This window comes from Cucurbita pepo, chromosome LG03 (assembly GCF_002806865.2).
Source record: "Cucurbita pepo subsp. pepo cultivar mu-cu-16 chromosome LG03, ASM280686v2, whole genome shotgun sequence".
Classification (NCBI taxonomy): domain Eukaryota; kingdom Viridiplantae; phylum Streptophyta; class Magnoliopsida; order Cucurbitales; family Cucurbitaceae; genus Cucurbita; species Cucurbita pepo.
In genome coordinates this window covers 12380407-12407341 of record NC_036640.1, presented here as the reverse complement: position 1 = coordinate 12407341, position 26935 = coordinate 12380407, and the positions used below count along the sequence as shown (strand labels likewise).

Genomic DNA, 26935 nt, shown 5'->3' with positions numbered 1-26935 from the left:
AGTATAGGAAAATGTGCTGAAAGTGCTTTCCCAAGGCAAGTTTTCTGGAGACTCTTGTGAAATGTATATCACAATTAGGACAACGGGGACATTGTGGTGTGAAGAAATCAACTTTTGTGAAGTACATGGAAAATTGTAGGAGAAGAACTAGTAATTTTCACGAAACCAAGTCTATTGAGAGAGAGAGAGGTGAAGATATCTTGGGGCATATTCCTGGGAGTGAAGGTGATCAAACATAAACAACACCAAAAAACTGGCCTGAAAAAACTGACGGTGTACTTACCGGGGTTCGATCGGTGTTGAATACCGGTTCGATCGGTGTTGAATCTGTCGATCGACGTGTGTATGTATGTGTTGAATGCAGGCCTTCTCCTTTCTCTTCTCTTCTTCTCTATGTCTTCTTCATTGTCTATTGTCATATGCAGTAACCCAGTCGTTTCATCCCTCCTTTCTTTCACATTTTTCAATGTTTTCTCGGTAGAACCGAGTGAGAACCAATGTAGTGAGTTGGTCAGTGTCACAATGCCCTTCAAAACCAATGATCTCCGACTGACTGATGATCACCCCTACCTGTCGTGAGATATCTGACTTGATACCAACTACTGTTCTGGATTGTCTTATCAAACTTAAGACATTGTCTTGGACCGAATTCCATGGGTAGATAGATACGTTGAATCCTCTGTCATATTTGGGAAGTTCTAGGGATGTTTAAACAAATTTAGGATTAGAGATTAAGCTTATATGATCTATGATTCTATGTAAGCTTTTCTCCTTTATGCATCACTTTTAGCAGATCTCTAAGTAGTCTACCATGTTGTTCTTTACGGCTTTCCATAGAAATTTTGAATCAGATTGTGTGAACAACTAATATGAAATGTAGATCCTTTTACGTGAGATCCCACAATGGTTGAAGAGGGGAACGAAACATCCTTAAAGGGTGTGGAAACCTCTTAAGACCCGGTAAATACCAAGCGATTGCTGGCTCTAGAGGGGTGGATTGTGAGATCCGACTCAGTTAGAGAGGGGAGAAACGGCTCCAAAGGGGTAGAGATTGTGAGCTCCCACTCAGTTAGAGAGGGGAGAAACGGCTCCAAAAGGGTAGATTGTGAGCTCCCACTCAGTTAGAGAGGGGAGAAACACGTTTTAAAACCGTGAGATTGACGGCAATACATAACGAGCTAAAACGGATAATATCTCTTAGAGAGACTAAAATAATATTTAAACCATGTTTATGGTTTATATTACTCGTATATTCTTGAATCTAGAAGATTATACTGTGATTTAACTCTGAGAATGTAATTTTGAAGCTTGTTGTTGGGATCCCTTCAACTGTTGCGCCCAGAAGCAAATATCAACACCAGGATGTTTTGTTCATTGAGATCGAGCATGAAGATTTATTTATGTGGTTTTGTAGAAAGTAGTGTTGAATTATTAATGATAAGTTAAAAGAATTTGTTGTTATAAATGGAATTGCCTTTGAACTTCATACATTGTAGCCACAGCTTTTGGATCCCATTGGTCCTCAGCAACATCACTTTCAGAAAATTGCAGCCAATCCCACACAAACCAACCCAACCTTATTCAATCCATTTGATCTTTGACAAAACAACTTAAAATTGGATCGTCCCGACCGATACTGCCCCGTCCCACCGTCCTTTCAGTACCGGTAGTGATCGGGCTTGTAAGGACCTTCAATGGGGACACTAATGTAATCAGCTTGGTCCTTACTGAGCTTAGTGAGCTTAGCTCCAAGCTTGCCTAGGTGAAGAGCAGCAACTTTCTCATCTAGACGCTTAGGCAAAACGTACACTTTCTTCTCATATTTTCCAGACTTCCTCTCATTCCAAAGCTCAAGCTGTGCGATCACTTGGTTTGTGAATGAACAGGACATCACAAAGCTGGGGTGGCCAGTGGCACATCCTAAGTTCATCAGCCGCCCCTCCGCCAACACGATGATGCCCGAGTTCGTATCGGGGAACACCCACCTATCAGTTTGAGGCTTGATCGTAATGCGCTTCACTCCGGGGTAAGTCTCGAGCCCATTCATGTCGATCTCGTTATCAAAGTGACCAATGTTGCAAACAATTGCATTGTTCTTCATCTTCCTCATATCACTCACCATGATGATGTCCTTGTTGCCTGTGGTGGTGACGAAAATGTCTGCCTGTGATACCACATCCTCAAGTGGCAAGACCTGGAAGCCTTCCATCAATGCCTGGAGGGCGCAAATCGGGTCGATCTCCGTGATGATGACACGAGCTCCTCCTTGTTTGAGGGCAAAAGCACAACCCTTGCCAACATCTCCATAGCCACACACAACAGCAACCTTGCCAGCAATCATAACATCAGTAGCTCTCATCAGACCATCTGGAAGTGAGTGGCGGCAACCGTACAAGTTATCAAACTGTTTCATCAAGTATTCAAAGCAATTGCTTAATCAATCCATGAAATGTTCATACAAGATCTCAAAAACAGCCAGATTCAAGCACAAATGTACTAAATAATTCGCCCCCACTCTTAGTGACAAAGAATTCAAGCACAAAATTAGTGATAACCAAAGTATTAGATGAACGGAAATAGAAAAGAGATGTAACTCCAGTTCCTTGAGTTGGGTTCTTTTTCTAAACGTACCAAAGTATTAGATGAACGGAAATAGAAAAGAGATGTAACTCCAGTTCCTTGAGTTGGGTTCTTTTTCTAAACGTATCGAACAGAACATACTGAGCCAAATCTTCTTCATGTAAAACCTACTTTATTTAGATCGAAAAATAGTACGGTTTTATGAAACCGTGTGTTATGGCTCGAATCCGTAGTCACCCGTAATAGTGCGAAAAGAAGGAAAACTCAATTCCAAGTTGTTCAAGAATAGTGGTATTGAGTTTCTCGCCCCTTTGCCTTAAGATTAGTCCGTTCTCGATGGAGGCAAGGGAAGGGAAGAGATATAAATTCATTAGTCCCTAGACCCTTTGCCTTAAGATTAGTCCATTCTATTTCTCGATGGAGGCAAGGGAAGGGAAGAGATATAAACTCATTAGTCCCTAGACGTGGGACTTTCATCCGCAACCCAAACAATTATTACCTTGCTCTTAGTGACAGAGTCATTGACATTAATGGCAGGGAACAGCAAAGTTCCATTAGTTTGCATCTGGTACAACCTCTTCACACCGGTGGTCGTCTCCTCAGAGACACCGACCAATCTCTCCTTCATCTTGTGGTACCTCTTAGGATTCGTCTTCAATCCATCTCGAACAATGGTGAGAACGATTTGAAACTCGGCGTTCGTAGTTGAAGAAGGATCCGGTAGCGTCCCTGATTTTTCAAAGATCTCCTCTGCCTTCACTCCTTCGTGGATCAACATCGTAGCATCGCCACCATCGTCGACAATGAGATCCGGACCACCGTCGGGGCCCCAATCCAAGGACCGCTCCGTGCACCACCAATACTCCTGCAGAGTCTCTCCCTTCCAAGCGAACACGGCGGCGCTGTCGCGAGCAGTGGCCGCAGCAGCGTGATCCTGAGTTGAGAAAATGTTGCAGGAGCACCAACGGACCTCGGCGCCTAGAGCGGTTAAGGTTTCGATGAGGACGGCAGTTTGGATCGTCATGTGAAGAGATCCGGTGATTTTTGCTCCTTTGAAAGGCTGCGATTTTCCATATTCAGTTCTGCAAGCCATTAATCCAGGCATTTCAACCTCGGCGAGATCGATTTCGAGGCGACCGAAATCGGCTTGCGCCATGTCCCTGACCTTGTACTCACGGCCACTGCTGGTTTTGTCTACTAACAGAGACATTGCTAATCAAAATTGAATTTAAAAAAATGACCAAACAAAAAGAAATCAAATCGAATTCAAACGAAACGAAATGGAACTTTCGTTTCAATTTTGATTTCTGTACTTTATTTCTTCTGAGATTCGAATTTGAAAGTGGCTATGGGGATTTTTGTGTGTTTCAGATGAGCGAGTCGAGGCAGATGGAGTATGGAGGGAGTTTATATAGGCTCTAATGGGAGTGTGATGGACGGTTGAGATTTAATGACGACGTTTTATCTGTGATGAGATATGTGGTCTCGGGGGGGGGGGGGGGGTTCGTGGATCTGGTAAAAGCAGCGTGCATTCTACACGGGAGTTATGCGGGGCCCACTTGGACCATAAGAGTGACACGTGTTGACTGTCCATTGGAGGAGTGTTCGTCCATTTCTTAACGTTCAGCGCGGGAAATTAGATCGTTTTCCGTTAATCGTTCGATCGTTTGTACGGTGAGGATCCTAATTTCCTCTCCTCCCCTTCCCTCCATTTTTTTAAAACTTTTTTCATTGATTAAAACTAAAAAAAATACAAAAGTTCAAAAAGAAAATAGATTTAATTTCCATTTTCAATAATATTGTAAAATATATTTTAAATAGTTTGTTGCTATTCTTTTTCTATAAAATCACGAGTAAGGCCCAAAAATCATCCCTAATTACAGAATAAAGCCGACTTTTCGCTTGAACGTTTTTCAAACGAGTGCCACATGCAGTCTGAAAAAAATCACCCCAAAGAAATTTTCACTCGAACAACCTATCTTTAAGAAGGCAAAGCTCTCAATTATTGAAATTTCCTACATAATTCTTTTTTTTTTTTTTTTTTTTATTTTGATAATATCATTTAAAAGTAAAATAATTAAAAAGGTATAAATTCCTTCCTCTAAAGGAGTTTCTAAGATAATTACAATTGAGAACAATCTCATAATATATATATATACTTGAAAAATTCCCATTGTAATGCACATTTTGAAAGTACAGCTGTTGGTGATCAGGTGCGGGTAAGTACAGTGGTTATGCGTACACTTGCAAGTTGATTGGTGGGGTTGGTACACGTCAGCATCAGGTGAGGTTGGTGAAAAGGGCAAAAGGACCAAATTGCCCTCCACTCCGAGGTGTCCCTATGGCTTGTTCAGTTGCCTGTCATGTTTCTGTGTCACCGCCCAGTGACGTCCTGACCATTCCCACACAAACCCATTGCTTTACCATTCAAATGAAGTACTAACATTCTTCCATGGCTTCAATCAAATATCTCCTGGCTTTCTATTATGCTATGCTGACTGTAAAGCAGAATTAGCAATAGAATAAGGACAATAAAATCTGTGTAAATAACGCTACAAATACACCAAATTGATACACACACACATATATGTAGTGAGAGCCTTACAGGTCGTCTTTCGTCACACGATAATACTTCTCTGCGTGCTGTCTCTGACCAATTAGCTGAGCGAAACGCTCGTCGTGTGTAATTACTATGAGCTGAAAGTTCTCCTGCCCTTTCCTGTCCTCCATGATTCTGCAGAAAAAGATGGAATCCTACCAATCATACGTTTGGTCGCAAAGGCAAATTTCGTTCGCCTCGACTATCTTAACAGTCAACAGCACAGTTCTTTTACCAGGTTGGAACCATACATCAAAGCGGAATCAAAACGAAATAAACGAATGCGTATATCAATACCGTAGAAGAGCTGCAGCAAGACTTTCGGCATTTGGACCATCTAGATTGGTGGTTGGCTCGTCTAGAGCGAGTATTCCGCAGTTGAGGCAGAACGTTTCAGCCAATGCTAATCGAATTATAAGAGAGGCAAGAACCTGTAACTATGATATTAGTATTAATTCTTCAAAGGAAAGAGGGGATATTATAAACAGAGGAATGGAATTGGACCCTACCTTTTGACCAGCACTGCACCTTCCTCTCATTTCTAGTTCAGCATCACCCGTCTGCATGAGAACCTGAACAGTATACATATGAGATCCTACATCGGTTAGGGAGGATAATGAAACATTCTTTATAAGGGTATGAAAATCTCTCCCTAGCAGACGCGTTTTAAAACCTTGAGGGAAAGCCCGAAATGGAAAACCGAAAGAAGACAATATCTATTAGCGGTAGGCTTGGGCCATTACAATACATGACTATCATTGAATATATAATAAAAAAGAGACCGACAAAGAAAGCAGCGGTAATAGAGAGCTAGCGGACCTTGTAGCTATATGAACGAGTTCCTGCACCCTCAGAATCTGAGTGAATACTTATATAGTCAATATCTTGTCCCCTATATGTTTGTTGCCACAACTCCCTTATAATTTTATTTATTTCCTCCATTTTCATGCTGTGGAAGCGCATGAGTGCCCTGAAATAAAGAAAAAAACACAATTCTTCATATATAAAAGAAATCTTACAAGGCTAAATTACAAAAATGCCCCAAAAGTTTGATATTTGTTTAAAAAATACCCCTAAACTTTTAAAAGTAGTAATATTATTATCGACTTGCTCTAGAAGTAGAAACTCGTTAGAATCTAGGATAGAAACTGGAACTCATAATGGGTATGGTGGTGAGTTGGAATGGTGTGACACCGTTCAGGTCCCAATCTCTGTTTCGAGTCACTAGTATATCATTCCAACTCCAAATTTTCATCCAATATTCTAACAAATTTCTACTTTAAGAGTAGTTTTGAAACGTTTATGGAAGGTTAAGGGTACTCCTCGTAATTTAGCCTCAAAATTATAACTCATTATAGAGGCTCACTTGTCAAGGGCATTGTAATATCTGTCCAAGTCCTTGTTTGCCATCTCAGTTGTCTGTCATTAAATACTAAGGTTATCAATAGAACCAAATTAGAAAAAACACAACCTATTAGCTGCTGAAAAAATATATATCAAACCTTAAGTTGAATTAGCTGATCAAAATACCGCTTGTCAATGTCCTTATATTGCGCATGCTTCAAATCAATTTTATTCTTTGAAATATTGCTTTGATAGACAGACATTGTCCCATGAAACCTGTTTAGCTGTTACAACATGAATACACAAAACCATTCAGGATGTTATCTACCTTCATATAAATATTGAGTAATGCGTGGGAGAAAATTTGTGAAAGTAAACAAGATCAAGGCATCGATATTAAAGTCGTGTGTATCAATGAAATACGTAACTATATATTAATTGGATGCACAGCCTAGATGGAAAAGATAAGTAAGATTTCATATTTGTAGGGAGAAGAAAAGAAAAACCTCAGACAATAGCCTCTCTCTGTCCTGAGACAGTTTTCCTAGTTCGGCCTCAACGGTTGAAACCCCTCCGATCTTTAAAATTTGCTCTTCTAGTGATTCAATATCACGAGCAAGCTCATCGACTTCAGCCTTTGTTTTCCTGTAGTTCAAGTTGTCCTCAATGTTCCTTCTTAATTGATCTTGATTCCGCATCAAGTCCTTACTTTTGTTTAATTCAACCAATATTTCCTGCTTCCTACTGTCACAACCTTGAAGCTGAGATTCAGCCTGTGCTTTCTTTTCCTGCAGTTCTTTTAGCCTCTCACCTTTCTTTAAATCAAGGTACCTGTAGTGTAAAACCAAACCAAACATTAGCTTTGAGGGCATGAAAGGACATTTAGATCACTCGAAAACTCGTTGAACGTACTCTTTAATCTTTGAAGTTGTTCTAAGAAGCGTCTCGACTTCCTGCTGAAATTTCCTCTTTTTGTCACCCAGCTCCTCGTATTCATGATTAAGTTTATCTTTTAGTTCATTATAGTCGTTAAGTAGTTTGTCTTTCTCCTTTGACAAAGGGATAAGAGCTTCTTCCAAATGCTGCAAGATTATAGCAAGATTAGTACATAAAAAGATAGTAAAAGGGGGATGAACCTAGGATTATATAAGATTAACCTAATTCTCCCTGCATCATTTTGCTTAAAGGCTATCAAGAAAATTTATGCATCTGTTTGACATATACACAATATTCCTAAGATATCTTTATTCTATCCTTTATGTGAATATTTATGGGAGAAAAGCCTACAGAGGAAAAAAAATTATCGATTTCTACTTCATATCAAAGCTGCTTCTATGGGAGGAAATCGAGAATTTTTAGAGCGAACTGCAAGATCGAGAATAACTTTTCAGATTTTGGTTCTTTTATATCGTATTTGAATGGACACGTTTCTTGCAAGGGCCTTTTACCTTTGAAATTTGTTTTTCTTATTCATATTTTCCTTTATTTTCGAGCAAGAAAAAAGAATTACCTTCTCATCAAGATCGACTTGACCTCTTTCCTCAGTCAGACGGTCCAACTCTTCTTCTGCCTTCCTAACGTCACGCAAAGTATTGGCAGCTTTCACTTTTTCCTCTCTAAGAGTGTGCCACCTTATCTGAATGTTGGACAAATCATTTTCCATATATCTTTGTTCATCCCTTAGCTTCTCTAGTTCATTGTGTAAACCATCTCTGTTTCCAAAAAATACAAAAAGTTATTCTACAGTTATAAGAAAGAGACAAAAATCAGCTGAAAGAAGAGAGCACTTAGTAATTGACTTAAAGGGTAAACAAATAAAATTTAAAGTATGATTTTATGCAATAGATATAACATCAAGTGAGTTAGTTACTTGGTGTTTTGCAATGCATTCAGCTCTGACTGAATTTCTTCCATTGTTTTCACACCTTTCCCTCGAAAATCAAGCTTGTAGACCAAGTCATCAACTTGCTTTTGCCAAGTTTGAATTTCTTGGTAAAGTCTGTCGGCAGTGTCAATAGGTTGTACCAAGTTCTCAACTGCGTCCCGGTCAGCCTTTACTTGAGCTAAGACGCCCACCACCTACAGGTAAATAGGTTACATCATACTACTTGTAAATATCTTTAATAAGAAAAACAGACTGTGACTTTTCATCAGTCATAAAATCAATTCAGGACTCTTTCATAAATCAATTCTCAGCACTAGAAAGAAGAATTAAAAGAGTCATTAATTACTCCTTTCCAAATTGAAATATCTTATATTTCTATTTTTGTGATCTTCCTGAGTGAAAGAAGAAGACGAAAAGGAAGAAGAAGAAGAAGAAGAAGAAGAAGAAGAGGCAGAACATAAAAGGTGATATGCCAATTACATCGTCAAGGGCCTGTGACTTTTCATCCAGCTCTTCGTTAAGCTGATGAAGTTCTTTCTCTGCTTTAGGAATTGTTTCATTGCTAAGTTTGACATATTCTTCAAAAACCATGCGGAGCTTGTCCAGATGCTGAAAATGGGAGTCGGCGCTGGAAGACTCCATGGCAAGCACTTTCATATGCTCAGCAGAACTTGCAGCCTTCACTCTTTGCTGAAATTAGAAAAGACCAATCAAAAACCAATAAATAAAAAGACTTTCCGGAGATAGAAATAACGCAGCCGAGTTAAAGCAACATTCAAGAGAAAAACTTTACCAGGTAGATACAATTCACATTAAAGAAAATACCAAAATAAAGAAGATCAAGAACTACTTAAAGATACAGAAGAATGAATCATAAGGAAAAATGTGCAGGAAAAAGCATAAGAGCATTCAGGTGGAAAAGAGAATCGGAGGCATGAAAGATACAGTTTTCAACCTTTTTAACAAATTCATCTTCTTCTTCTGCTGTGAAGGGGCGCTCACAACAAGGGCAAACATGATGAGCACGGGCAACTCTTTCAAATGGATCAAACATTTGACGCATACCATCTGCAATATTGTACTTGCTGCAGGTAATGTACCAAAAACCTTGTTAATCAAAATCAGAAAGAAACTAGATCAATAAAAATTAAAATCTCAAAATTGCAGCATCATGAAGTTTAAGGCCACAACTGTACCTTTTTTGCACATCTTTTTTCTCCTTAGCCCCTTCCAAGGCCTTGAGATACAAATCAACACTAAAAGAGTGTGGATCCAAGGACTGGAGTTTGGATTCAACAAATCTCTTTCTTGCTGCATCAAACCAAAAAACAATTGATGGAAAAGACATTTGCAATCAAACAATCTTGTATAGAGAAAAATGGATGGTGGTATCCAGTGACATTGAAAAAGCGGGGGAGGGATTTAGATATCATTGTATTGCTATAGCGGTGGGGGTTGGTTGGGAGAAAAAAGATTTACAACACAAATACGTGCTAAAAATTTAAATTCATTGGAACTGTAAATTTAAAGACATATTATGTGAAGACTTTTTCTTCAAATATTATACACTTGGATTTTCTTTTAGCAGGTTCCTTTAATGGGGAAAACCCATGTTGCATAAATATTCAGGTATCATAAAGAAATTGAAACCAACATAATAACAAATCAACCTTAAAACACGAATGAAATAAAAGAAAAGTAGAAAAACCATTTTCGTACAATAATTCAACAACAAACATCAAAAAATATAAATGAAGAGAAAATATTTATGAATGGTATCATTCCTAAAATACTGACAGAATGGAGAACTCACACTCCATTTCCTTTTGATATCTGGAAAGGTTGTTATTAACTTCCTGTATTTTCATCTGCAACATATTCACATCCTTCTCGGCTTCACGAGATTTAGAATTTAGGTCATCATACTCCATACCAACAGCCCTGAGATAAGAGAAAAGAAGACTAAGCTTGCTCTTTGAAAGGAAGGTAAGGCCGTGCCTGTTGCTAAGATTATAGAGCGCATTCTATTCGATCACCCAACAAGACCAATCTTTTTTAAGCTAACATCTGAATTCTAAAAGCTAAAGAAAAGAAGAAAGGGGGAACGCCACCAAGTCAATATGGGACTCAAAAATGATAGATAATCACTAAGTACAAAAATGATATGCTTCAGAACTCAGGAAATTGGTTTGGCCAATAATTTAATGCAGAACCCAACTATTCTACCGAGGAGGATATTATGTCTCGGCAATAGAGAATTAAATATTTATATATAACATACCTAACCATGTAAGATTAAAGAACATATTTCCAAGTATAGAACAAATAAACAACAGAAACCTTATAGCATAGCTACCCCGTCCCTCCGGCTGTGAACAGTGTGTACAGAAAACCGTCATCTTAAAATGCATTCCAAGCAAATACGATGACATAGAATGTAGTGGGATAGATGTGAAATTGAACAAATTTCATGCCTCTCACATGATCCTTAATTATAAATACGGTCTATATCGTTCCACAGTTCTTTGTTTTAACAGGTTAGAGAGTTGTCTAGTAGCACCTCATCAGTTGAAGTAAACAGAATAATCATCTACAAATATCGTATATGTGGTAGAATTGATCCAGTCAAGCATTCAACTTTAGAATTATCCTTTGGGAAGATAGCGAAAAGGAATTGAGGATAGAACTAGAAGAACCTGAGTGCTTGAGTGATTTCTTTTTTCAAATCCTTCTCTGGAGGCAATCTCCCCTTCAGCACTCCTCTAATTTTGTCCTTGTACTCATCGATTCTGAAGAAACAAGTATGGAAAGGAAAGCAAAAGCATAAACATTTGCAATTAAAGCTGACATGGCATGAAACATAAGCCAGAAAGAGATACTTCACTTACATCTTTCTGTGCTTCTTTTTATGATTATCTAACTCCGCTTTCTTGAGAGCAAGTTTTACTCTGTCCTCAGAGTCACCAGCCATAATGTCCTTTTCTCTGTTAACAGCCTTGATTTTCTGCTCAATACCATATAGATCACTTTGCTTTTGACGTATTGTTGATTCAAATTCTCTTTCAGCAAGCTGGTTTGTCTTTCTCTCGACCTCAATTTGCTGCAATAACCAAGAGATGACGTCCATATGTGATCATCTTCATTTATCTCTCCAAGAAAAACTATGCAATTCCAAATTTTAAAAAAATTGTAGGACAACTACTACCAACCATATTTTTTTCTCTTTCATCAATGTGAGAAAGATCAACATGAGAAATTTGAAGTTCAAATGAATCTCGCTCGCTCTCCTTCGCTTCAATCCTTTTCACGATTCCTCTCTGCATAAAGTCAATTAATAGAGTAAACAACATATAGTTTTTGAAGTTTCAAAATCATTTCAGACGTACTTTAATGTCAGCTTTAGCATGTTTTTGGGCCTCGATATTTTTCCATCGATCATTTGCACCCATGTAGCAGTCCCACGCTGTCTTAAGTTCAACATCATTTGAAACCTGCAATTCCATCTCCCTTATTATATTGGTTCTCAAGAAACGGTTTTAAAAAACCGATACAAACTGGTTCTATACTAAATCATTCCCCAACTTTGATAATATAAAGTCCCAAGAAAGTTACCCTTTTATCTTGCATATCCTTGTCAAGGTCCACCAGTCTTGATTTTATTCTATTGGTTAGGTTGGATGCAACTTCGTCACTAAAGGGAGTATTTGGCACAGAACCAAGATTATGTCTTGCAAAAAGTTCTTTAATAGTAGAATCACGTTCATTCTTCAATGACATGTGCACCTGGAGTAGAAGTTTAAGAAGTACTGAGGCATCTTCTTCTACATTTCAAGGCAATGCGTAGCCATTCGTTTTTGTGGTAAAAAGCAAGAAGAAAATTGTTAAATTTTTGCTTCAAAGATGACTGACCTCGGCTTCTGTTTGAAGCTTGCTTATCTCCCATATATATTCATTAATTGTCTGCTTAAGAAAGGAACTCTTTGTCTCCATGTCATTCATCTCCCTCTCCAACTTGCTTACTTTAGACTCCAAAATAGCAATTCTTTCTTCAAACTTGGTTTTCCATTCCTTCAATTCTTCATCAGTGTCTACCAAATGGAGAGAAGTCAATGAGAAGGAAACCCCCACAAACACACCAAAAAAAAAAAAAAAAAAAAAAAANTTCAACCGACTGAAGACCATAGAGAGAAAATTAAAAACATGATGACGTCACCAGGCAAAGGAAAGAAAAAATGAAATTAGTAAAATACAGACAACAAAAAATTCAGAAGATATCAACTTTTCCTAAATAGAAAAATAAAATGAAAGCAATAAAATGAAAGCAATAAAATGATATAAACTGTTCGCAATTAAAAAAATTACAAGAAGGGCTTGCACTTAAATTTAGAGGAGCAAAAGAACCACTCTAATGTTTTAAATACCAAATTCAAACGATGAAACAAACAAATTCAACCACTCTTACACATTGTAAATGATCGAATATATTGTTGCATTCAGTAATTTCTTATTCTATGTGAACTAAACGAAGGATGCTTATCCTCCCATTTCTTTACCAAGTTCCTATAACATATCAAGAAATTTGAAACTATTTATTCATCTCCAACTAGAACTGACCTTCATTCTCCTCAGCGAGAGCAGCATATTGCTTCTGCTGCTCCTTAAATAAAGTGCTTCTTTCGGCAGTCTTAGTAGATATTTGGTCCTGTAGTTTTCGCACATCTTTCAAAAGTGTTTCAGCATGATGAATTTTGGCATCAACATCTTGGATGTTCTTCTCCAGTTCCTGCATTTGACTTTTAACAGATTCTGTTTTTTCCTGATCTTGAGAAATGCTTTCCCTGAGCTGTAATAGTGAGATAATATGTCAGCAAGACAACTCCTTTGCCCAAGTACAGAAGATATCTAACATCCTTCTCTCGTTCAGACTTAAAATATCAAATAAAAACTTGAAGGACAGATCATAGGACCACAAAAGAATGGGTCGCTAATGGTTGTGTACCGCTATTCAGTAACAAGAGAGAGAAGAGTTGCTCTATACAAGAATGGAAATATCCATCGATATCTCCGTAAATTGGAGGGTTCGACATCAATATTCTTGAATCGAAAACATGAACAAGAACCTTATATGCTGCATCTTTTAAAGTTTGAAGATTCTCCAACTTTAGTTTGTAAGTCTTTATTTCATGAGCCTGATCCTTGTGAAGCTTCTTTATGACCTCCAATGCCTTTGTATATCTGGTCATTAATATACTCCAAAATTAAAATATGAACTTATGTCATCAATCACCGTTCCCCCAAGCATAGAAGGTCAGGAAGAATAAGTGCAAATCAAAGACCAGAGACCATGAATGTGAAAAGAGGCTTTCCAATACATTGACAAGTCAAGTTTCCCAAAGGTAATAATATAAATAAACTTAGTAAGGACTTGTGAGGCTAGAGTGAAAGTTAACAGATCCTCTAAGAACAGCAAAGAAAGTATTTATGCATCATACGAAATAGACAAGTGACCATCAGGTGATAATTTTTCATAAATGTTTTTAATGAGAGAGAGAGAGAGAGAAGATATTGACAATTTAGTCTTAACTTGGATACAAGTTGGCGCTTGGTCTGGCCAATGACAGTACTCCATTTGAGGATTCGATGTTGTATATATTTACTATTTTAAGGGCATAATTTAGCCATATTACGTCGAGACAAGTCATCAAAAGACTTCAACTTCATGGAAACATAGAAACAGTACCTTGTAGCAGAGAAGATATCATCAAATTTCTTCTTTAATGTTGAAGGATCTTGCAATGGCCAGTTAGCTTCATCTTGGTGAACAAATATCACATTTTCCAGGATAGCCTTTGACACACCCATTAAAGCAGGAATCTCCCTATCCATGTCTGCACATCTATAGCTGAGACAAACTTTCTGCAATTTTACAACAACAGAAACAGTGATAACTGGAATTAAGGATGTCAAAATTTAACCAAAAGCATAAAGCTTAAATCACCACATCCCCTTTCCATTACTCCGTCAAACAAGTATGCATGATCAAAAGCACAGACAACAATAACTGCATCATTGCTATTTACCTACCTCATTTAAAAACAACCCATACACAATCTGATAATATTAAGTCAATATTTACATCAGGAAGAGGATACCTCGCTTCTATGAGAAGAAAACATAGAAAGCTCTATAGGAAAACATTGCAATGCTCCTTTTAAGAAAAGGGAAAATGACAATTGCCATGAAACGTTAAAATGAAAGTAGTGAAAACGTTAAAATGAAAAATTGAACCAAGAGATTGTATAAGAATTCAAACAAAAGCAAGGACACCTCTCGACATCAATGAAGAAACCACAAGGCAAACAAAGAGAGAGCCATCACTTTCTATTTATGCCCTTTTCATAAATCCATCTTGGCAACTTATCGAGTCAATGTGAAAGCTTCAAAGAGTGTATACTTCAGGGATTCCAAAATATCATATCAACAATTATGGAAGAAACTAATACAGATAACTGCTTTCTCCCAACAAATTTTGTTGAAGCCCTATGCTTGCTTCCCTCAATTTGGTCAACTACTTCTTCTGTCTTCTTCACTTATCTCGAAACATCAAGTTCAACCACCTTACTCCGACAGACTTTCCCACTCTCTTTGTTTGCCTCTTTCCTCTTAAACCTATGTTCCTCAACTCCTTTACCAGAAAATTACACTTTAATTGTTTAAACTTCCTTCAAATCTCCATATCCCTTCCTTCTGAATTGAAAATCCTCTTTTATCCATCATAAGATGTAGTTTTCACACTCCCAACACATCCCTGCATTGATTATGAAAAAATTGTCATTTCTTGGACTGTCCACTAGATTCTCAGTTCCATCCTCTTGTCATACCGCTGACATCACCCTGCCGAATTCCTCGACCCTAATTCTACTTCGCCTATATCTGGCATCAAAGGAAACTCTAAATGTCCAAGTTTCTAATGAGCAAGAAGAAACTTTGTAACTTCACTCAAAAGTCCCTTCATTTCAACCTACAATCCTCGTTTCTTTACCTTGAGAAACCTTCTTAATCCGTCTAAGTGAAGTAAAAACTAATAATATATTTTAAAAAAACATAAATATTAATAATAAAAAAAATGCAACACCTCGCCAGTATGTGGGTTTATCGTCTGAAGCACGCTTTCTATTGCTTTATACTCCATTTTCGATGCCTTCTGAGTAAGTTGGAATGACCTTATGCATACCACATCCTTACCTGCCGCTGTCTTAAACCGAAGCTTGATTTGTCCCTTTGTCTCTGTCTCTCCTGCAACCTACACAAGGGTCCAAGAAGACCCAGAGAGACCAACTAGTAAGCCTTTTAAGAAAATAAAATCCAAAACCTCTATTTAATGACGAAGCTGCATGAGCTGAGAATATTGGAAGCCCTACATAGGGATAAATTAGTCCCATTCACCAACCATCCAAAACCAATATTACATCAACGAACAAAGCATAACAGATGAAAAATCCAAAAGAGATAAAACAGACGGACCTTCGGGTCGTGAATGAAGCTGTGGCCAGACCTGGCATTGGGAGGCAACTCGCCGGTACAAGAGAGCTTCAAGCATTCAATTATGGTCTGGGGAAAAAACCAAGTCACCGCCATTAAGACGAAGCAGGTGCTTCATCGCCATATATTATAGTAAATACAAAGCAAAAACCACGAACACCGGTTACTTAAATCAAAATGGAATTCGAGAAGCAATTACAGTTTTCCCGGCACCGTTAGGGCCAACGATCAGAGTCAAGGGCTTGAAGAAGGTGATGACGTTCCTATTTTCCGGGTCGAAACTCCGAATACCTTTAATCAGCATCTTGTCCACTGTACTCATCTTTCCTTCTTTTTACTGCTATCCAAAATTCAAAATAAAGAGTGCGCAAGTCCACGAAGAAAGATCATACGCAAAAATTCCGCCGATAAGCAACTGCATCCATGGCGGGAAAGGAGTATTAAGCTCTCACTCTGATAATCGACATACGCTCATTCGGCATTAGAATGCTGACACTGAAGAAGATGTCTCAGAAGAAACTAGAACTTCACTTCCTCGTCAAGCGTAGATTCTGTATCACTTCCTCAATACATCGCCATGACGAAGCTTTGTCATCACGACGCCAACAGGGAAATGTACCGTCGGAGTTTTTCAACGACGGGCAGTGGAGGCAAGGGTTTATATATGGCGCCAGAATCTCGGTTTGACTCTAACAATCGACCGCTGTTTAGTTTTGGGCCTGGGCTTTCAATTTATATTCTTTTGGGCCTGTGGGCAATTAATTCCGGCCCAATCTACGTTTCTCCCGCCACGTAAGCATCGGAAATGAGCTTGTTTTTGGGCCGATTCTCCGGCCCATACGTTTTTAACGCCCAATCGTTTAAATTTTTTTTTAAATATGTCCAATTATAAAAAATACTAGTTATTTTAATTCTTAATTTTTCTTTTTTAAATATTATTAAATTATTATTTTATTATTTGAACCATGGAAATTATTTATTAAATTTTTTATTTAAAGTTAATATTTTAAATATATATATATAATGATAGAAAATTTATTTAAAAAATATGATCATACAAATTTAGCAGCAAATTTTCACCCTATTTTCTACAAATATATATATATATATATAAATTTAAATAAATTTATATAAAGTTAAATAAGTTTAAATTTATATAAATTTAAATAAAGATCCAAGCTTGAGAATTAAAAGAATTTTTTTTTTTTAAATAATGAAAGAATGAGAAGGCGACACGTGTTAGACAGAAAGAAAGAGGTTGCAGTGAGTTGTGGTAGAGAGGGGGGTGCCACATGTAAAAGCTGCAAATACAGAATCCATGTGCTCAGGCAAGTGGTTTTGCAGTAATCCTAAACTTTCCCTTCCCACGCGCACGCTATCGCGTGTTCTCCACTCGACCTCTCCATTTCCCCTTTAATCTCATTTATTTTTCCCTTTTCGAATGTTATCCAAACTTCTAAGCAACAAAAAATTGTGTGGAAAATGCTTCCGAGTCAGCCGCATATCCCTATTCACCACTAATAATTGTTAATAATAATAATAATAATAATAATTAATAAAAACCTCTTAACTGTCTTATTTACTTAAAATATTTTTATTTTTGTTGTATATTATTTTTTCTTTTTTCATGTATATAATTTTAATTTATTTTTATTGAAAATATAGAGTTTAAAATTAATATGAAATAAGAAAATTTTTAAGAAAATAGGAAAATAAAATATTTAAAAAATATGGAGGAAAAACCGGGGGGGGGGAAAAAGGTTTACACGTGGCAAAATATGATTGGGCCACGTGACGAGACTGCACTCAGCACCAAGTTTTGCTCTTTTTTTTTTTTTTCTTTCTTCGGTCAGAACTGTCACTCATCAATTTTCTCTCGCGATTCGTCCAAACGCCATTTTTGCTTCTCCTAAATATTCTTCTTCTTGTTCTTGTTCATCACTCTCTGTCACTGTTTCCATGATCGCATGTCCTCCATTTCTCTCCTTCTCGATTGAAATTCCTGAGCTGAACAACTCCAGTCCGTCTCCATTGCTAAAACAGAGGAAAATTGGACTCGTGCGAAGATTGAAGTGATTATCGATGTTCATATTGCGCAATTTTTCTTCTACCGTGTTCGTCAATCGAGAGCGAAGTTGTTGAATGTTCTTCTCAATTCTCAGTGTGTTTTTGCCGAATCCGATCAAAAATTCCATTGCTATTGGATTTCTAGACTCGATTCTAACTAATCTGCCACACTCATTGAAGAAGCACTTGATTCTCTTTGTTTCCTGTTTTATTAGCTCTCTGGAATTTGAATCGTTGAGTGTTTGCTTCAGCGCGGGGATTGACTTAGTAAGATCCAGGTTTACCAGGATGTGACCTCGAGGATTTGACATTTCTGAGCTTTAAAGTTTCACTTCAATCCTTGACTTAGAAACGACGGCGGACACTGATGAGAAGGGAGTGGGGGAGGATGGAACTGTATAATCAAACCTGTTGGCAGTGATTCATAATTTGGGGAAACAGATCTGTGGAACATAAAGTTTCTGGAGTTACTGGATTTTGATCTTCAGAAGGGGATGATTTTTGCCATGGACTCTGGATTCAAGGAGGATTTTCTTGTTCTTGACTGGCTAAGAGCACTTCTTAGAAGACTGGGTTACAGCGGTCCACTTTTCATACTGAAGAAGCCATTTGGATTAACATAGTTTTTCCCTTTTTTGTGCAAATTTTCATGCGAAGAAGCTTAGTTTTCATTAGTTTGGCATAATTCCTTCTCCTCAAAGGCTAATGCATAGGTTTCTACAACGAATTTGAGAAAGACCTTCAGCTGAATGGGAGAATTTCTGGTAGGAGCTCAGAAATTACTGCATGGGCAGAGGAGGGAACGAACTTACTTCATTCCAAACAAGAAAAAGTGAAGTAATTCGAGAATTCTTCTTTCTCAAAGGCGATTTTTGTTCTTGGTCGTTACAATGTCGCGATGCTTTCCATTTCCACCACCTGGTTATGAAAAGAAAGCTAGCATACAGGATCTAGACCTAGCCAAAAAGGTTGAGCAAACTCCCTTCAGATCATACTAAACCATGTCTGTGTAATGAATTGATTGAATTGAAGCTCCCATGAGCTGCTCTTTTCTAGCATGTGCTAATCATAAGGTTGAAAGTGACTGTTCTTGCATGTTTTCCTCTGGTAATTGGATGATTGCTGGGTTTGCATTGATTTGCAATTAGTTTCTTACTTAAAATTTTTATGGGATATGTTCATAAAATCGTTGTGCTTTTTGTTAATCATCTTGTTGTCAATCTGTGGGATGTCTTCTTTTTGTTCCTACTTTTGTTTGTCTTACCAATTACAATCAGAGTTCATCAGAATAAGACATTAAAGGTTGTTGACATGATATGTAGCCAGTTGCTCGTTTTTGTGTGTGTTCTTATTTTATGCTCATTGATTTATTCTTTTGACAAAAAGGATAAGCATAAAAAGAAGAGGAAAAAGGAGAAGAGGGATCACAAAGAAAAGGGAAAAAGCAGGAATGGAGATAAAAGAGACAGGGAGAAAGACAGAGTTAAAGATAAAGCTAGAACCTTGGACGAGTCAAAACTTTCGGATAAAATCCACTGTCACAAACGACAGTTCCTCGACCAGAAAGATCTTGAAGTCGAGGATAACTGCAGGCTAACTGGGAAGAAACATGCTGGACAGTCAGCTGGTTATAGTGAAGGCGAGTCTAGTTATGGTAGCCACCTGCCTGAAAATTTTAGTGCCTTCAAAATTGTGCCCGAGTTGCCGAGGAGGAGGACCGAGGACGGTGACAGTGGATTTAGGAACCTTTTGGGGGAGAAGTTGTCTGTTTGTCTTCCAGAGAGAGATGGTTGGATGGATAGATCAGTGGCTAAGGTCACTCGGAGTTTCGGTGAAGGGAAGACGAAGGACGAGAATGAGGAAAGTTTTGTGGAAAAACATGGCGATCGAGGAATACGGGAGGAGTCGTCGTCGAAGTTTAGTAGGATGGGGACTGTTCAGCCAATGGTTAAAGATGGGGTGGATTCAGGGAAGAAGTGGAAAGGGAATGGGAGGGATGAAAAAAGCAAGGACAAAGATAAGCAGGATAAAGAAATAGATAAAAAGAAGAAAAAGAAGGAGAAACTTGAACAAAAGATTGGAAACCTGGAAAAAACAAAAGAACGCTACGACGAAGACGACAATACCAGTGCTGATTCGATAATAACATCACAACTTCTCAGGGATAGACATCGATCTGTTGCGAGTATGCGAAATCTCGTGAAGAGGAAGGACTTTGAAGGCAATGGAATCTTTGGTGAGTTGAATGTTGTTGTGTTAAAATTAGATCCATTGGATCTCTCCTCTTGAAACTGTGCAGGTTAGAAAGAGCAACTGTTCCTCTTGAGATTACTACTACTCATGAAGATTTGAGATCATTTGTTCATACCGTTCATATGGTTCATATGGTTCATATCGTTCATATCGTTCATTTGGTTCATTTGGTTCATTTGGTTCATTTGGTTCATTTGGTTCATATGGTTCATATCGTTCATTTGGTTCATATTGTTCATTTGGTTCATATCGTTCATTTAGTTCATATGGTTCATACGGTTCATATCGTTCATATCGTTCATACGGTTCATATCGTTCATACGGTTCATATCGTTCATACGGTTCATACGGTTCATATCGTTCATACGGTTCATATCGTTCATACGGTTCATATCGTTCATATCATTCATATCGTTCATATCATTCATTACTAGCAATGGTTATTGACATGAAAATTTGTAAATTTTTTTTGTTAATCGGGCAGCTTTTTTTACCTCACCGTTGATTTTTTGGTTACTTTTTCAACAGCCATGGACCATTTGTCCAGTAACTCTGCAAGGTTCACTTCCTCCTCTGATCATCCTAGAGTTAACCACAAGATGGTAAAATCATGCCAATCTTCTGGACCAGCTGCTTCAAATTGGCAGGTAACAGCCAATACCTATGATCTTAAATCATGCGGTAAAGAACACAAGTTGAACAGAATTATTAACAAGTTGATCCAAATTGTCAAAGGTACACTCAAAGCCACCACATCCAGATTTGGAGCATTTAAGCCAGGCGTATTTAGTTCCCAAAATGGAGGACTTGTCAGAGTTTTGTGACCAAGACTGGCTGCTGCATAGCAGCAATGCTTCCAAATTGAAGAAGCTGAAGGCACACGGGTTCGAGATGGAAACGACGACGCCGTATGTATGGGCTGAGGCAATGCCGATTGACTCGGTTGATATCTGCGCTCTACCGTACGTTGTTCCATATTGATTAAACATCCAAATTGAAGTGACTAACGTGATTGATAATGCTCCTTGCTCGATATCGACACACAAACTCGCTATTGGTTTGGCGGGCTGGCTGCTGCATATGCAATGCTTCCTAATTGAAGAAGCTGAAGGCACACGGGTTCGAGATGGAAACGGCGACACCATATGTATGGGCAGAGGCAATGCCGATTGACTCGGTTGATACCTGCGCTCTACCGTACGTTGTTCCATATTGATTAAACATCCAAATTGAAGTGACTAACGTGATTGATAATGCTCCGTGCTCGATATCGACACGCAAACTCGCTACTGGCTTGGCGGGCTGGGATTCAGATGATCTTTTCACCAATTAACACTGAACATCCCCAATTCATTTATGTAGCCAAGGAAACTGCAAGCCTATGAGGTTGCTCGGTAGGCAAGATGCATGAGCTTATTATGCAATTCCCTTTCATTTTTAAAGGGAAGGTAGATTTCTAGAAAGGAACTCCTTGATAGATTTATGAGACATAGGAGTGTAGAATTTAGTCATAGTTACTTACTTTTCATTATCTCCTACACACCAACATAAGTTGGAAAGCTAAAAATATGTAAACTTCCTCCAACGAGCGTTTTCTTGTTTAGTTTAACGAACATGGAGATGAAGATTTGAACGTTCAGTGGGTGATACATTCAAATATGGATATACGTAAGCCAAATGTTAAATTAAAAAAAAAAGTAATATTCAAGTTTCTCTCCCAAAAATAACAATAAAAATTAACGCGAAAAACTTCCATAAAACTTCCATATGAAGATGAGTAAAAAAAAAAAAGGGTTACAAAGAGTTATCTCTGAGTCACAAGACATACAACAATAGATAAAAATAATGGTTTTTATCATATTAAACATTTAACATATTTTTCATTTACATCTATGTCTCGTAAGGAAAAAAAAAACGAGTTTTAAAATGGTTTGATACAAAGATTTATTCAAACAAGAGATCTTGCACAGATACGGTGCTTTACTTAACGGGCTTTAATGTTTTATGTAGTCTCAAGCATAAAGTATCATCGATTTAAGCACATGTTAAGTTACTTACCTTTCATGAAAGAAGTAGACTCTCGTATTTATAATGTCTCCCTGATGTCGAGGTTAGAATTCTACAATGGGTTAATTGTGTTAGCAAGGTTGTCATCTATCACCTTAACTCGACATTTCAACTTGGTCGGGACTGAGTTCTCCTTTCACATGTGATTCTCATTTCAACTTGTTCGACATTTCTACTTGTCATCTATCACCAAATTCACGTGTGATTCTTATTTGAGATAATTTTTTAAACTCCTAACAAAGAAAGTTGTGGAACCAACTAGCGGATTCCGATTCATCAAACAACTGCTCGATTATTGACCGTGTATAACTCAAAACATAAATATACCATTTATAGAACCGATCCTAAATAAGATTCGATTTTTATATTTTAAAGTTAAACGGTTGAGCTGTGTTCGATAGATTTATTGATCCCGTGAAATATATGTGAATATCAGTTACATAAAGTGAGTATTTTTTCTGTCTATTTTTTTTTTGTTACTATTTAATTCTATTGTTATTATCATTGCTACTACAACTATTATCGTTAAATTTAAGTTTAATTGTTTAATAACTTGATAATTTTATATATTTAAATTATATGGTCAACATTGGAAATATATTATGAATAATCATGTAATTTGATAATTCTATTAGGATGTTGAAAATTTTATGTGGAAAAATAATAATTTATACAAAGTTTATCTTGAGAAATTAACTATTTGATTATAAAATTAAAAAATATATATTTAATTTATTAATTTATTAGCATATTGCAAGAGGAAATGGGGAAAATGGTACTTCGACAAAACTAGCAACAAAATTATTGTTATCAAATTGGGCGTATTATTGTTGAGATATATTATTTATGAAATATATCTTAGATATTATATCTTAATATTCTTCCATTTATGGTTAGATTTATAGTATATTTTATTTTATTCTAGTATTTAATTATTTTATATTTTCCTCATTTGTACTGGCTTGTATCCTATTTAAAGGATATCAATATCAATGATAATACACACCTTCCCAATTATATTTTCTATCTCATTCTTAACATGGTATCAGAGCACCGATCTTGATATTCCTAATATCAAAGCATCGATCGTGGTATTCCTAATACCCCCTTGGACTCTGAGTCCAAGGGGAGTATTACCTAAAGCCAAACCCTAACCAATCAGTGAAGTCTTTACCATCGTCAATCATCCAATATCAAGAATACGTTATAAGCATCTTCAAATTTCTCACCAAGCTCTAAGGTGACATATTCAAGATGTTCGTATTTTCTTTCACAGCCTCTCAAGTGATCCAAAGCACCGATCTTGGTGTCATTATCCACTAAAGCATTTATGCATGGACCAACAAGTGATCAGGGAGGATATTCACTTGTTCCAAATCAAATTAAATGGACAAGTTATCAATCCTCGAGTCAATCATTGCAGTCTATTTCTAAAGCATTTATGCATGGACCGAGAAGTGATCAGGGAGGATATTCACTTGTTCCAAATCAAATTAAATGGGACAAGTTACCAATCCTCGAGTCAATCATTGCGGTCTATTTCTGAGTCTTGCATCTTTCTTGAAAATTCAATAATTTCTTGAAAGTCTAAAAATGCAAACCAATCAAAGGCGGTCTATTTTTTTTACGGATATTTTCATTACTGAGAAGACAAGAGTGAAAGACAACTTGGGTGTTATTGACCTACCGTAAAGACAAGTTAAAGACAAGTTGGACGTGATTAACATACACTCTCCAACTTGAGGGGGAGTGTTGAGATATATATATTATTTATGGAATATATCTTAGATATTATATCTTAATATTCTTCCATTTATGGTTAGATTTATAGTATATTTTATTTTATTCTAGTATTTAATTATTTTATATTTTCCTCATTTGTACTGGCTTGTATCCTATTTAAAGGATATCAATATCAATGATAATACACACCTTCCCAATTATATTTTCTATCTCATTCTTAACAATTATTTATAAACTTATGTTGCTCCAGTATGAATATACTGAAGTCAAACATGGTGGTTTCGATAGTCTAAAATTGCATCAGACCTGTTCATTCATTTGCCGGCGCATTCGAGCTCCCCAGGACATATTTTGACTCGAATCCTTGTTCATGCTTCTTCTCTTCAATTCTGATATCTGAGACTGCCAACAACTCCTCCATCCACTTTTCTCTGGAGCTTCCTGAATCCAAATCAAATTTGGAGATTCTATATGGAGGAAAAAGATTTCTACAGACTCGCTAGAACACAACAGTAAAGTGAAAACTGAAAGAAAATTATGTGAAAAAAGTTGCATATAAACAGAAGATGTTGAAAAGGTAACGAAATTCCATATTTGGAGTAAGTTATCGAGAAATCATCAGCTTGATCGATCCCATTCAATCTCTGAATTACAGAATAAATCACGATAACGAATGGAAGAACCTTGTTCCAACAGAAACAGTACCACTCTCCACCAATCAGAAAAACAAAAAATGGAAAGAGACAGAGAATCAGGAGGCAGAATAAAACGACGTTTCATTTCCTCACTCAAAAGAATCCAAAATCAAATATACGTTGAGATCAAATACTTCACTCATTTTAATCTCTCCGGAAAACATCTGAGAAATTAAACACGAAATCACCTCGAAAGCAAGGGCAAACACAAAATCAACACAGGAGATTTCAAAATCCGCAAACATTCAACCAGATTACCCCTAAATTACCGGAAAACAAATTAAAATCGGTAGACTGAACAAATACCTGATCGGCATCGTATAGTCTCCAAGCAGAGAACGCGACTTGAAGACCTCCAACCATATCTCTATCATATAGAGCTCTCCTCCTCGGATCTGACAATGTCTCATACGCCTCCTGAACACGAATGAACCTTTTCGTATACTCCTCCGCACGGCCGATCGGCGACACGTCCGGATGGTACTTCCGGGCGAGCTGCTTGTACGCGCGCTTGATTTCCGCCAAGGATACGGACTCAGATACACCAAGCAAATCGTAGAAGGAGCCATCGGCAACCTCGGAGGAGACAGTTCCTTCGTTGAACGATGCCTTGGCTCTGATCGAAAGAGACGGCAAGCGCATCAAGTTGCACGGAAGAGTGTTGGGAAAGAAAATACCAGATCGGTGGCCAGTAATTGGTCGCCGGCCAGTAATGCTAGGGCTCGAAGGGATGTAGAAGCGTGAATCGCTCCCTGAGAAGGTAAAATCGGAGCACTGCATTTCTCTGTTTCTCTCCGTCTATCTTCCGTCCTCTGTATTTCTGCTATTTATACTGGACGTCCAAATGAATCATTTGTACGACATGTAGTTTAAAATGATAAATATACAGTTTATCCTTTTTCTATTTTTCTATTTTTTAATAAATTTTATCACTATATTCCTTTTTTTTTTTAAATAAAAATTTTATTTTATTTTATTGTAGTAAAATGTTTAATTAACTTACGATACACCAAATGTCAGGGGCAATTTGGTAATTTAACTTGTTAAAAACAATTTTTTTTAGTTAAAAAAATAGGAATCGATAATATAATATAACATATCCATTAATTAGTTTAATTATATACGGATCTACAGAATTGATGACTTTATAACTAAATTATTAAAAAAATAAATCTAGCTTAAATTAAACCACAAAAATATATTTAAAAATAAATAAAAACATGATAAATATTTTTTTAAAATTGATACTTTAAATTTTAATTTGTGTATAATCACTTGACAGGACATCATTTAAATCCGAATTAATAGTAGTTAAGAGCAGCAACTGATTGTCTTTAAGCAACAAGAGAAAGCAAGACCAACTACGATCGAGGACGAGAAAGCAAGAGTAGCATGCATACGTGAAAGGGACAAACCTCACTTTGAGCACTGACAAATGAAGGGGAACCAGAATCAAGAACTTCATTCTTGTTACACTAACTCGTGCGAATAGAATATCTACTGCAAAGGAGTTGGTAAGAGATCGACTTAGGCAGCTACTTGATGCCTACCTAGTTGGTCTGTCAAATCGATGGACTGATACAACATATCAATCAAACTTGGCAAGTTTGTCTTGCTTGCCATCGTCTGGCTGCGAGTTTCTTACGAGTCAGAAAGACCCTCATCGCCACATGATCAGAAATCGCAACGGACTCAACATTCTCAAGTAGTACAAGTGTTGGCTGCTCAATAGAGGGTTGCAACCCTGATTTCCCGGGGACTTTGACTCTCTCTAATGCACGTGAGGCACGAAAAAAACCACCGAAGAAGGAGATTTAGAAGATGTTAATCCAATAGGCGCCTACTAAAATAAATGAGAGTGACATAATTCGTGCTCGTGGAATGTAACATGCTGTAGTATTTATATTTATGGAATATTTACGGAAAAGTCAACCAAACAAGACATAAAAAACTCGTAGTTTTATGAACTAATAACTTGATGGATAAGATTTGTCCATTTTTTACTAATTCAATCCTTTGTCTTACGGATTTGTAGGTTGATATGTCTTTATTATTAAAATGGTCTGTATTTATTGATAATTAAAACAAATGATGCCGTTTAAATAGTTTTAATACAAATAAAAAAAATAATATATAGTTTAAACAATATTATTAAAAAAA

General features: G+C 37.1%; 4 protein-coding genes across 6 annotated transcripts; 1 reads left to right on the top strand and 3 right to left on the bottom strand.

The window, feature by feature from the left end:
- Positions 1-1440: 1440 nt before the first annotated feature.
- On the bottom strand, positions 1441-3934 carry LOC111790571 (adenosylhomocysteinase-like). Its single transcript, XM_023671528.1, has 2 exons — positions 3080-3934; positions 1441-2404 (listed from the first exon to the last, which is right to left on the bottom strand). The coding sequence occupies exons 1-2, from the start codon at positions 3788-3790 to the stop codon at positions 1658-1660; spliced, it is 1458 nt and encodes a 485-aa protein (XP_023527296.1). The 5' UTR covers positions 3791-3934; the 3' UTR covers positions 1441-1657.
- Positions 3935-4708: 774 nt separating this feature from the next.
- On the bottom strand, positions 4709-16575 carry LOC111790570 (DNA repair protein RAD50). Its single transcript, XM_023671527.1, has 27 exons — positions 16150-16575; positions 15933-16019; positions 15544-15711; positions 14149-14324; positions 13529-13643; positions 13023-13251; positions 12318-12496; positions 12021-12191; positions 11795-11899; positions 11618-11725; positions 11297-11508; positions 11105-11197; positions 10222-10349; positions 9605-9719; positions 9364-9493; positions 8889-9098; positions 8394-8602; positions 8034-8235; positions 7436-7605; positions 7030-7354; positions 6682-6807; positions 6546-6598; positions 5999-6149; positions 5689-5751; positions 5477-5610; positions 5186-5314; positions 4709-5078 (listed from the first exon to the last, which is right to left on the bottom strand). The coding sequence occupies exons 1-27, from the start codon at positions 16270-16272 to the stop codon at positions 5039-5041; spliced, it is 3951 nt and encodes a 1316-aa protein (XP_023527295.1). The 5' UTR covers positions 16273-16575; the 3' UTR covers positions 4709-5038.
- Positions 16576-17816: 1241 nt separating this feature from the next.
- LOC111791503 (DEAD-box ATP-dependent RNA helicase 42-like) lies at positions 17817-21921 on the top strand. 2 transcript variants are annotated; one of them, XM_023672877.1, is made up of 4 exons: positions 17820-18985; positions 19404-20253; positions 20799-20917; positions 21006-21921. In XM_023672877.1, the coding sequence occupies exons 1-4, from the start codon at positions 18908-18910 to the stop codon at positions 21249-21251; spliced, it is 1293 nt and encodes a 430-aa protein (XP_023528645.1). In that variant the 5' UTR covers positions 17820-18907; the 3' UTR covers positions 21252-21921. The 2 variants fall into 2 exon arrangements, with proteins under 2 accessions (XP_023528644.1, XP_023528645.1); XM_023672876.1 differs by having other exon boundaries at positions 17817-20253.
- Positions 21922-23109: 1188 nt separating this feature from the next.
- Positions 23110-25596, bottom strand: LOC111789906 (chaperone protein dnaJ 20, chloroplastic-like). Of its 2 annotated transcripts, XR_002814415.1 has the most exons (3): positions 25082-25596; positions 24310-24521; positions 23110-23166 (listed from the first exon to the last, which is right to left on the bottom strand). XR_002814415.1 is itself a non-coding variant. In XM_023670624.1 (2 exons), the coding sequence occupies exons 1-2, from the start codon at positions 25553-25555 to the stop codon at positions 24381-24383; spliced, it is 615 nt and encodes a 204-aa protein (XP_023526392.1). In that variant the 5' UTR covers positions 25556-25596; the 3' UTR covers positions 24258-24380. The 2 variants fall into 2 exon arrangements, 1 of the variants encoding a protein (XP_023526392.1); XM_023670624.1 differs by lacking the exon at positions 23110-23166 and having other exon boundaries at positions 24258-24521.
- Positions 25597-26935: the final 1339 nt, after the last annotated feature.